The 12318-nt window shown below is 36.3% G+C and overlaps 1 protein-coding gene across 4 annotated transcripts in view; it reads left to right on the top strand.

The window, feature by feature from the left end:
* CACNA2D1 (calcium voltage-gated channel auxiliary subunit alpha2delta 1) overlaps positions 1 to 12318 on the top strand; it is a 514372-nt gene that overhangs the window by 107778 nt on the left and 394276 nt on the right. For all 4 annotated transcript variants that reach the window (XM_049714933.1, XM_049714934.1, XM_033439986.2 and 1 more), the window contains one exon: positions 4883 to 4999. In XM_049714933.1, coding sequence (XP_049570890.1) covers positions 4883 to 4999 — 117 coding nt within the window. The remainder of the gene's footprint in view (positions 1 to 4882; positions 5000 to 12318) is intronic.

The following is a 12318-nucleotide window of genomic DNA, read 5'->3' on the forward strand; positions in this document are numbered from 1 at the left end:
TCTCTTGCATGGTTACATTTTCCTCTTCCATTTTTAGGACCTTTGTGATTACATTGTACTCACCAGGACAATACAGGATAATCTCTTTAAGTGCAGCTGATTAGCAAAACTTCTTCTGCAAACTTAATTCCCCTTTGCCATGTAACAACATAGTCACAGGTTCTAGAGATTAGGATGTGAGTATCTTTGGAAGGTCACTCTTCTACCTACCACAGCCATCACTTATGTCACTCAATAGTATCTGAAGACTGTTTTCCTCCTTTCCTCTTTTCACTTTTGTTGCTGCTTCTGCCCTTGATCCATCCAACTTGTCATCCTATGGTGAGAGAATCTGATTGGTTCAGTATATTATCCTTGTTTATATGGATCCTTTGTACCTGACTCCTCACAGGCCATTAATTCAGAAATTAGCTGCTTCAAGGTCTGATGTGCCCTGATGCAATTAGGTAGGGGCCAAGGGCAAGGTCTTACATTAGAATATTGCTACCCATTTGTAAGGAAACTCCTGTTTCATCAGGGACTGTCCAAGGAGAAATGTCCTTCAGAAAGATGGCAGAGGTCTTGCTGGCTTGTGCAGGACAAGTTCCATTGGAGGAAAGTAAATGTAAAAGCACTGAGGGAAGGGGCTGTCAAAATTTTCATATTTAAAGTTTAATATGCAGAAATTTGACTTTGTTTCTGTTTAGGGAACTTAACTTACCATGGGTTGCCATTCTCTCTCCCAGGAGGGGAAAAAAATTAGTCTCAGCATTTCAAGGTTAGTCTCTTTCAGTTTAAAACAGCCTCTTGTGGTCAATTATGTATTCAATAAATTCTAAGTTGCAACTCTCTTTCAGTATTCTCTGATTTTCTTAACTTTTCTCCTGGGCATCTGGGTGTAAGGGGAAACTTATGTGGCAAGATATCTGGTGTATTTGCTCTCTTCTGTTCTCTCGATATGGTTATTAATGTAATTGCTGCTAAGAGCTCGGGCAGTCTCTCCAGCCTGTGTAGGGTGCCTCAGCTCTGGATGATTGATTGTCACCATCGTCCTTCAGCTGGACCTCTGCTTCCCACTGTCCATCTCTGTCTCTGCATTAGGATCCCCCTGAACCTGCACCGAGACGGTCTCCTAGCAGACATACTGATCCTTAATTCTCAGCTACCTTTCTTGTTCATCCTAAAGGGCTTTCCTATTTCTTTACATCCTGCTGAAGCCAAGGAAGGTCCTGGGCCTACAGTGGCACTGCAGACTCCCTTTACCTAAACATGACACATGATCGTGTGGCCTGCTGCTCTAGGCAGTGGTTTGCTCCTGAATGATGTGAAATGGGATTTAAACTCCCTCCACTCTGGTATTCCAAAACCTGAAACCTACTGTTCTCACTAATACAATTGGTTAATTAAAGATATTTTTTAGATTTCTTAAAGTGAGTAAATGATGTATGTGAAACACCTCAGAGTAGCTGCCTGAATGTGATTGCTAATATAATCGTCTAGGTCATCCAAAACTTGGAAGCCTATCTAGCTTTTAGTAAACACCTCTGGGGTATTGGTATTATTTCATGGCATAATTCCATGGTGTAATACTAAGTATTATGACTTCTGAAACATTTCTTTAGGTATGTTTACTAAGCGATTATATCAATGAGTGATGTCACTGTTTAGATATTACATATGAAGTAATTTTTAAATGTATTATTCTGAAAAACCATGGACTTATTTAGAGCAAAGAGACTTAGAAAGAAGTTTTCAGTGAAAAGGGTAGGGAAACCATAGTCTCTGTTTTCATCACAGCAAAACTTGGCCTGTGACTTTAGTAGTGAAAGAACATTAAAGCCAGTTAATTAAGGTTGTAGGAAAGAAGGAATGTACAAGCAACAGGTATTCTTTTTGTCAAAACTAGTGTCAAGGGTGGCAGTGAGAAGGTTTGAACTATACAAAAAATTAAAGCATATTAATATACAGTCAGGAGGAAAAAGATCCTGTCTTGAATTCTCTTTATGTGCTGCGTTCTTTCTAGTAGAAGAAATGGAAGCCAATGTCACATAGCGTGTGAGGAGTTGACATGTGATTTGAATTGAGCTCTATCTGGTGCCAGAAACTCATATTATTTCCACCATGCTCTTTTTCTTGCAGGAAAAACATAGGGTAAAATGGTAAAGCAGATAATTAATTTTTAAAAAAGGAAAAAAAGCTAGGAAGAGGAAAAGAAAAGATACTTTAGGCTCTTTAAAATATTCATATGTTAACATGTTAAATATTGGAGAAATGTGGTTTATTTTAGTGGTGGAAAGAATTATAAATATCTGTAAATTATGGAAATATATCATCTTAAACATCCACGTGAAACCTTCTACTCTGAAAATTGTTTACTGAACATACACCAGGAGACTTTTTGAGAGCCTTCACAGTATCTTATACAACAAAAAAGAATACTGCATTCTTTGAAACCAGAAGCAAGGTCCAGTTCTTTTGGTGGGGGCAGTTATATGGTTCTAATTCATTTTTATTACAAAGGAAACATTTCAAATGTGGTTTTATACATAAGAAAGTAAACGGTAGGATATTTACATTGGGGATCTAGGCTTAAGCTTCCTTTCCTTTATTTATTATAGTTTATTTGCAACCTAGACCTTATTTTTTATTTTCTACGCATTTAAAAATTACAGTATAAACAGAACTTGTGAGAATATTCTGTATCTACTTGAGAAAAATACATATACTTGAACTAAAATTGTTTCTTCTGATTTATAATTCATTCAGTCTTTATAGCACCTGTAATGTGTCTGGCATATATAGATAATGACTAATAAATGCCATTAACTGTAGTATATAATGCAAAGTAGAGATTGTGTGTCCTGAACTAATCTTTACCAACTCTCAATTCTATTTGAGTTCCTATACCACAGGAAGGAGGTTAGACTTCAGACAGAAATGGACAAGATATTAATGGTACAAAGCACAACTGCCTTTCACACCAATTAGCTATATCCGTTTTGCTGCAAAGAGCTAAATATCCTGGATCAGTTAAAGTGATGTTGAGGTTTATCTGTTTGTACTCCAAAATCAATTAATCTATTCAGGAGTACATGTTCCTGGATGGCATTTTAGGCTGAAATGAAAGAGGCAGCCTTGGGTTGGAGGGAGTACTTCATGGATAACCTGGGTCTTTAAAAATAGGACTCAATAATCTACTCATCAGTAGAAGAAAGCAGAGGCAATCCAGTAATATGCAGAAATCCTGAATGAAACTAAATATAGGAATTTTATATGGCTAAGTTATCGTGCCTTGAATAATTGGAATGAAAACCTACAAGGTCAAAATTCAAACAAATGTGAGAAAAGCCTCACGGTTTGAAAAGGATAATTTTAGCAGTAAGAGTTTGAAATCTTAAACTATTGATTAGTTTATTAATTTAATTATAGTTAATTGTTTTTAATTAAAAGATTGGTATGTTTTAATCACTTAAAAATGTATAACTTCATGGAAAACCAAAATACTTAAAAAAATAAATATTAGCATATGTATTTGTGAACTTTTTTTTTTTTTTTTTTTTTTTTTTTGCGGTACGCGGGTCTCTCACTGTTGTGGCCTCTCCCATTGCGGAGCACAGGCTCCGGACGTGCAGGCTCAGCGGCCATGGCTCACGGGCCCAGACGTTCCGCGGCATGTGGGATCTTCCCGGACCGGGGCACGAACCCGTGTCCTCTGCATCGGCAGGCGGACTCTCAACCACTGCGCCACCAGGGAAGCCCTTTGTGAACTTTTGAAGCCAGTGTTCACCAGCAGCATCCGTGCTCAGCTGGGAACAGGCTGTAGAACCTGTTGGTAGTAACACAGAATGCTGGCGTTATGCCAGTAAAAAGCAGGGTTGAACCGGTTCCTACTTGTGCCTGGTTTCACTTCTCATGAGACGGTAGAAACCTGCCAGTCCCTGGCTTTCAAAGATGGTTTAGTCATGCATGTGCAGCCCATCTGTTGGATGCATAAGGGATTTCCTTCTCAGCTCGGCCCTCCAGTCACAAACACAGTCACTGTTTTTTTTTTTTCTCCCTCCTTTCTTTAATTCTTCCTCTCTTGCTAGGAGAGTACAAGCTCGGTAAACCAGGTGCATCTTATTGCCACTCTGGGGAATTCCTTCCATAAACACTGAAGTGAGCCAGAAACGTAGTTGTTTTCCTATTGCTGTCTAGCTTACTTTCAGTATAGTTTTATTTGGTGAATTAAAAAAAATTTCAATTTCATAATAAAAATGTTTATACTATTACAGCTTTAACCAAACTTTAATGTAGAGCTCAGTGACCTTCCTCTTCTCTGTGAAATGAAGTTCCCTGGGTCACCAGGATGAACCTGAGCAGGGGAGGGGTTTCATTCTCCGTGTCTCTCTTTCTGGTCATAAAGCTTAGCAGCATAGTTTTTAGCCTCAGTGATTGCAGCGAGGGAAAAAGTGCAAGTCTCCCTCATCACAGTATCGTATTCCGCTTCCCCCAACCTTTGTTCACTGCACACATCCTCCAGGTTTGACCTCCTGTGCTTAATTCTTCTGTTTTCTAGAATGGCCTCCCTCTTTCTTTAAAATGCTGAAAGCAGTTAATACCAGGTTTTGAGGTTGGGGGTACAACTTCAGGTCACAAAATTGCATACACAAACCACTGTGGTACAAGATGTTTTACAACCTGTTAACATGACACACTATTTTGGTGAGGTTGTGGTCTTACAGCAAATTGATATTTATATATATATTTCGGACACACCTAAACTCAGAAAAGATCAAGATGAAGAAAGGAAAGGGGTTGCCTTTCAAATCAGTTGTTTATGGTTTTAAATATATTCTAATGAGCATTTAGGAGCCAAATAAGCAATTATTGTTCTTATTAATTTTATTTTCCCTTCATACAGATTTATGAGAAATACCAAGATTTGTATACCGTGGAACCAAATAACGCACGCCAGCTGGTGGAAATTGCAGCCAGGGATATTGAGAAACTTCTGAGCAACAGATCCAAAGCCCTGGTGGTGAGTTTAAATTGTATCTGCTCATTTTATTATTTTCCATTACTCATTTATTATTTATCTTTCATGTTTTATTTGGAGGTTTTCTTTAGTATGCTTTCTTTTCCTGAGAAACTGTGTTCAGTGATATGTTCATAAAAGATGAACTGTGAACACCAAATAATGAGTTAGCCTATATCTAATTATTAGTTTATTTTCTTATATTAGGTGATTTAAATACAGAGAAACCGTAATTTAATTGGTACATACATCTTTTTATACATATGTAAGTTATGATGCATAATAGTCATGTTTAAATAGATCATACAATGTAAAACCCATGAATATGGCCAGCATCCTTAAAGCTGCCTTTGTAGTACTTTCCTGTCTCATCACCCTGCCTCCCTGCCAGGGGTAGCCAATACGCTAGACATTTCATTACTCATTTCTTGGCTCTCTAAAAGTAGCTGTACCTCACGTAGATGTTTTGCTAAACATGTGTTAGCTTGCTTGTTTATCAGCTTTATTAAAATCACATTATGCTGTATGTAGTCATCAGCCCCTTGCATTCTTCTGTCAACATTATGTTTGCATGATTTATCTAGATGTTTGTGCTTAGCTTTAATTCATTTTTATTCATGGTAAAATACTATTTTCTGAGGATCTATCTTAATTTATTCATTTATTCTCTGCTGGTAAATTATTATTTGGATTGTTTCCAAATAGGTGCTACCATGAACAGGGTGGCTACATTTTCTTGGAACAAGTCTCCTGGTGCACATGTGCAAGAATTTCTGTAGGGTCAGTACGTGACAGTAGAATTACCTGACTGTACGATATTCACAAAATCACCTTTATACAAGTATGACAATGATTTTCCCAAATAGTTGCATCAATTTAGACCTCCACTAGCAGTATTTGAGTCCGCATTGGTCCATATTCTGGCCGATAAGTGGCAATATCAGACTTCTTAATTATAGGTAACCAAATGGGTACCAAATGGTACCTCTGCTTATTACTAATGAGGTGGACATCTTGTTTTATATTCACTGACCATTCTTGTTTCCTTATCAGTGACATATCTTTTCATACCTTTTGCACATTTTAATTGTTTAAATTGATTTGTAAGTTATCTGTTCTTGATGGTAATTTATTTAAGTTACATGTGATGCAAATATCTTTTTCCAGTTTGTGACTTGGCTTTTCATTGTCTTTATGGTATATTTTGATAAAGTAAGTTCTCAATTTTTATGCAAAGTCAACTTTAAAAAAATTATTAGTATTTTGGGGTGTGTTTTGTTTAAGAAAGGCTTCCCTACCCTGAGGTTATAAATATTTTTTAAGTATTCTAAAAGGTTCCATTTCTTTCAGATTTATTTAACCCACCTGTAGCTAATATTAGTACATAGTTTTTAAAAATAATTTTATAAATTTATTTATTTATTTTTGGCGGCTTTGTTTCTTCCTTGCTATGCGCGGCTTTCTCTAGTTACGGCAAGTGGGGGCTACTCTGTTGTGGTGTGTGGGCTTCTCATCGTGGTGGCTTCTCTTGTTGCGGAGCATGGGCTCTAGGGTGCATGGGCTTCAGTAGTTGTGGCACACGGGCTCAGTAGTTGTGGCTCACAGGCTCTAGAGTGCAGGCTCAGTAGTTGTGGTGCATGGGTTTAGTTGCTCCAGGGCATGTGAGATCTTCCCGGACCAGGCCTCGAACCCGTGTCCCCTGCATTGGCAGGCAGATTCTTAACCACTGAGCCACCAGGGAAGCCTTAGTGTATATAGTTATAAGTTGCAGTACAAATTAAATTATTTTCTAATCAGTCTTCCTGGGGCCATTTATTAAATAGTTTACCTTCCCCCAGTGAAGCCCATTTATCAAGCTGGTAGACACACCTCACCATGTTCCTCTTCAAAAGGATCTTGAGTGTTCTTGAACCTTCATACTGTACCTAAATTTTAGATTCAGCATGCTATTATGCAAAAAAATCTTTACTGGGATTTTGAATGGTATTGCGTTGACTCAGACCAAATTTGGAAGAATTGATATCATTATGATATTTTGTCTTTCTGTTGATAAATATGATATTCTTTCCACTTAGCTACTTTAATACCATTTAATAAAGTTTAAAAATTTCTTCATAAAGTTCTTATGCATCTTTTGTTAGAGGTAATGCTGGAGCTGAAGTTTAGCTCCTCTTATTCTACAGATCTCAGCACTGTTACAGGTGTTTGTTCCAGGATAACTCTGAATTCCCTGTTTACTTATCACTTACAGCTCAGATTTTTAGATTAATGTATTATATATATATCTTGGCACTCAGAAATTGTCCTTGTGTTTTTTTGGCCCTTATACATTTTTATGTTTCTTAAAGTATCCAGGATCTTGTTGAAATAGGAGGGGCCTTTGGAATATTTGGTATGCCATATTGCCAGAAGTTGAAACACTTAATTTCTTTTTAATTGATGTATAGTTGATTTACAGTGTTGTGCTAATTTCTGCTGTACAGCAAAGTGGCTCAGTTATACACATATATACCCTTTTTTGAGTATTCTTTTCCATTATGGTTTATCCCAGCCAACTGGGTATAGTTCCCTGTGCTCTACAGTAGGACCTTGTTTATCCATTCTAAATGTAATAGTTTGCCTCTACTAACTCCCTTCCCTCCTGCCCCTTGGCAACCACAGGTCTGTTGTCTATGTCTGTGAGTCTGTTTCTGTTTTGTAGATAGGTTCATTTATGCCATATTTTAGATTCCACATGTAAGTGTATGGTATTTGTCTTTCTCTTTCTGACTTTTCTTCACTTAGTATGATAATCTTTAGTTGCATCTTTGTCGCTGCATTTGGCATTATTTTGTTCCTTTTTATGGCTGAGTAGTATTCCATTGTATATGTGTACCTCGTCTTCTTCATCTGTCAGTGGACTTTTAGGTTGTTTCCATGTCTTGGCTATTGTGAATAGTGCTGCTATGAACATAGGGGTGCCTGTATCTTTTTGAATTATAGTTTTGTCTGGGTATATGCCCAGGAGTGGGATTGCTGGATCATATGGTAACTCTGTTTTGAGTTTTCTGATGAACCTCCATACTGTTTTCCATAGTGGCTACACCAACTTACACTCCCACCAACAGTGTAGGAGGGTTCCCTTTTCTCCACACCCTCTCCAGCATTTGTTACTTGCAGACTTTTTAATGGTGGCCATTTTGATTGGTGTGAGATGGTACCTCATTGTAGTTTTGATTTGCATTTCTCTAATAATTAGTGATACTGAGCATTTTTTCATGTGCCTGCTGGCCATCTGTACGTCTTCTTTGGAGAAAAGTCTATTAAGGTCTTCTATGAAACAATTTTTAAGAAATGTATAAATGGTAAGGTAAACTTTCATGACTGGAAGATTCAAAGCATTATTATCTTCAATTATGGATATGTGAATACCCTTTTAAAGCATCATTTATAGATGTAAATATGTTTTGATTAAAAGTTTATCTAATAGGGCTTCCCTGGTGGCGCAGTAGTTGAGAGTCCGCCTGCCGATGCAGGGGACACGGGTTTGTGCCCCGGTCTGGGAAGATCCCACATGCCACGGAGCGGCTGGGCCCGTGCGCCATGGCCGCTGAGCCTGCGCGTCCGGAGCCTGTGCTTCACAACGGGAGAGGCCACAACAGTGAGAGGCCCGCGTACCGCCAAAAAAAAAAAAAAAAAAAAAAAAAAAAGTTTATCTAATAGAAATTAGGTGCTTTCTACTTAAGTGATTAATATTCACTAATGACAACTGAAAATGATTCCATTTATATTGACTTTTATCAGCTTACATTTTTTCTCCAGATGTAGGAAGCAGGTAATCTGGACATCACAGTCCTTTGAAAAAGGTCATAGAATGAAGTAGGATGTATCTTGCCTTAATTGGATTAAAATGGGAGCCTAATGAGACTTTCCTTTTTATCATTTGGAATTGAAGGTCTAGACATCTGGTGCATTATTTGAGTCCTGTGCGATCAGTGACTATCTTAAGCACATGATGGCAGAATACACAATGACTAATTAAATGTAGAATTAGATTATATGTGAGGGAGAAGGTTTCATGTTTGTTTTCAAACTAGATTCTTTATTTAACTTTTTTGATTCTATGAAAATAAAATACATTATTTGGAAGAGGAATATTTTGAGTCTAATTGTAAAACAGGTGCTGCATTGTATTGTAAATGAATGCAAGATGGCATTATTAATTTACTTCTACTTTGTTGGAGGCTTATACTCAGACTTCTGGATTAAAGGAGCTTTAATTTATCTGGGTGGGGTACCAATGTAATTACATAAATAAATATATTGGAAAATATCTTGAATATACAAATTTGAGGTAGATGATAAAATTTAATGCCCGTTAGATCTTACTGAGTGTTTACCAAGTAGCATTATCTGATTATTTCTCACAATAATGCTGTGCTCTAGACACCATTATTAGTCTCATTTTTCAATGAGGAAGCTGGGTCTTTGAGGATTCCTTTAACTTGCCCAAGGAAATGTATTTAACAAGCAAGGTAGGCCAGTGTTTCTCAAACTTTAATGTGCATTTGGTTCACCCCTGGTTCTTGTTAGAATGCAGATTTCTATTCAGTAGATCTGGTCAGAGATACTGCATTTCTAATAAGCTCCCAGGTGATGGTCCTGATACAAAGACTATATTTTGAGTAGTAAGAATGTAAGAGGATTCAAATTCAGGTATGTCCAACTTTAAGTTCTCATTCTTACCTATTACACATATATATCCTTCGGTCTAAAGAAGTGTATAATCATAACTAAGAAGAAACAAAGGCTAAGTAGTATGCTGTAAACTACTGTTCATTCAGACTGATTAAGAATTGGATGTGGCAGCTGATAGAATATTCTGGAAGGCTATGAATTTGTCAGTGAATCCTATATCAATGAAGCACTTTCAAAAAATGATTCAATGAAATAAAATATATGGTATTGAAAAAAATTTCGTTTTTATTTGAATGTGAGGACTTAAAACTGTTACTGTTCTTTAGCATCAAGGTTCTCAAACTAAGATACCTTTGAAAATATATTATAGATATAAAATCTATGAAAGAGAAGTAAATAGAACTGTCTTTTCTTACATATGTACTAAATAAATTACCTAACAGTTTATGTTTAATAATTCAGCTTTTTTAAAAAGAAGATGAACTAGAGATTTTTTTTTTAGTAGAATGATTACTCTTCAGTATCTGCAATAATTTTTTTGTGCATGCATGTACACAGTTTTTATGTATTTGGACATTAAAATTTTAATTCTGTCTTTTATAGCCTGTTGATTAAAAACTAAAATACCACTTATTTCATTGCTTTATGCTTACCTTGTGTTAGTTATATGTTTAGACTACTTTGACCAATATTTTCTTTTTCAGTTTCAGCATTTATTTTGACTTTTTATTCACATTCATTTTGTGCCATGGTCTTTGATCTGCTCCATCAAACCAGCCTTAGGAAGAGCTGAAAGAGAAATTGATTAAAAAAAAAAAATCACTCGCCTTTGCACTAAAACCATGCCTTTGCTAGCAGAACAGAGTTTGCACTCAAATAGTTGTTTATTTGGCTTTGTTTTGTTTTTGTGACTGTACAAAAACGTTATGATTCTGATGATTCATATACATTAGGCTCTTCCAGAAATCTATGACGTAGGCACATTAAAAAAATGTATTTACTCTTGTTTTGTAACTTAGGAAAATTCAGAGGGGACCAAGGTTCTTGCTGAAGACTATAGATAATATCTGAGGTAGTGGTGGAATTCAATTTTAGGACTTCTGTTTCCAAATCTATTTTCTTTTTTTCCCTCTAAGCCAACACTGGTAATTTCAGCTCTTTATTTCAAAGCTAGATCTGTAAATGACTATTTTTCTGACACTTGCTTCTTCTGTGTGTTAGAAACTGGCTCAGTATGATGATTATCCTGCTAATATTGTTGAATTATTTTTAAATGATCTCAAAGCAATGTTTGGAAGCAAAGAAGAAAAAATGATTTAACATTGTTGTTAACATTTATTGTAGCCTGAACTAGGCTGAAAAAGAGTTAATGAACAGTTTACAGGAGAAAGCTTTTCAATAAAACAGTGCAGCCTCCAGTGGTGCCTCCAGAACGATGGAGGTGAATGAAACCAATGGTCTCATTATTCACCAACCAGCCCAGCCAAGGGGACCTGCTGAATAAATGGAGGTCTCTAGACATTTTGCTCAAAGGAAACAGGATCAAGGTTATCATAAACAGCTTTTTCTAGTGATACTTTTTCAATTATGGTATATCCTGTCTCCCTCTGGTTGTCCTGGTAACTTTAATTAAAACTGCTCCCATCTATGATGAAGCTTTAAATATTGTAATGTACTCCATCTCTTAATTCAACCTTGATATTTAGTTTAGGATTAGTTAATGAAAAGGAGATGACAAATGTTTTTAAATAACTATTAAAGTAGGGTTTGTAGATTATTGTTTAATCCAATTGTTTCCTCGTGTTACTTCAGCCCTTATTTCCAGTAGTTCTGTATCTTTTTTGTGTGTCAAAAGTGCCTACAGAATTTGCTAAAAATGTAGACTCCTGACCTTCACCTCTAGAAATCTGAAAATTAGGTCTAAAGAAGTGATGAAGAGATCCAGGAAAAAAAATGTGAAATTCTTCAGAGACGCAAAGAATTAAAACTGTCTTGTATTTGTGTATTAGTAGCCATTGGTTTGCTTTTGTGAGAACAGATTCAGTAGAAGCTGTGTTGGATTGAGTAAAGACTACAGTGTTAAAGAGTGATTAGGAAATGAGAAACTGGCAAGAAACGTGTCTACATTTTTATGAAGTTTGGTACGACAGTGAAAGAGAAGTACGGAATACTACTAAAGGCTTCTTTTTTCTTTTTTGTTTATTTTTGAGAATGAAGGACATATAAGTATGCTTACAGACAGAAGGGAAGGAATCTGTGAAATTTGAAAATAAGAAAAATCTGAATGTTGAAGTTTGATTCTCAAAAAAACACACAAAGAAGATCAGAGTCATGCAGTTTATCTTTGAAAAGATGGTGGTATCTTTCACTTGAGACAAAAGGGATATTAAATATGAATAGAGACAATTCAGTTTGCAGATAGAGAAAGTTTGAGAGTTGCACTAGGTGACCAATTTTCTCTTGGTAAAGTACAAGTTGATATTTATGCAAAGAGTGAAGGCGCCATGGGAGTGATTTGGAGAGCAAAGTAAGAAAAAGTGAAGAGTGTACTTTGGATAACTGAAATGACTGATAAATAAATCAAGAGCCTTCTTAACATTGAGAAAAAACAGAAGATATAAAATACCCTCCTGTTCTAGAAGTGA

The sequence above is a fragment of the Orcinus orca genome, chromosome 9 (assembly GCF_937001465.1).
Source record: "Orcinus orca chromosome 9, mOrcOrc1.1, whole genome shotgun sequence".
Taxonomy (NCBI): Eukaryota; Metazoa; Chordata; class Mammalia; order Artiodactyla; family Delphinidae; genus Orcinus; species Orcinus orca.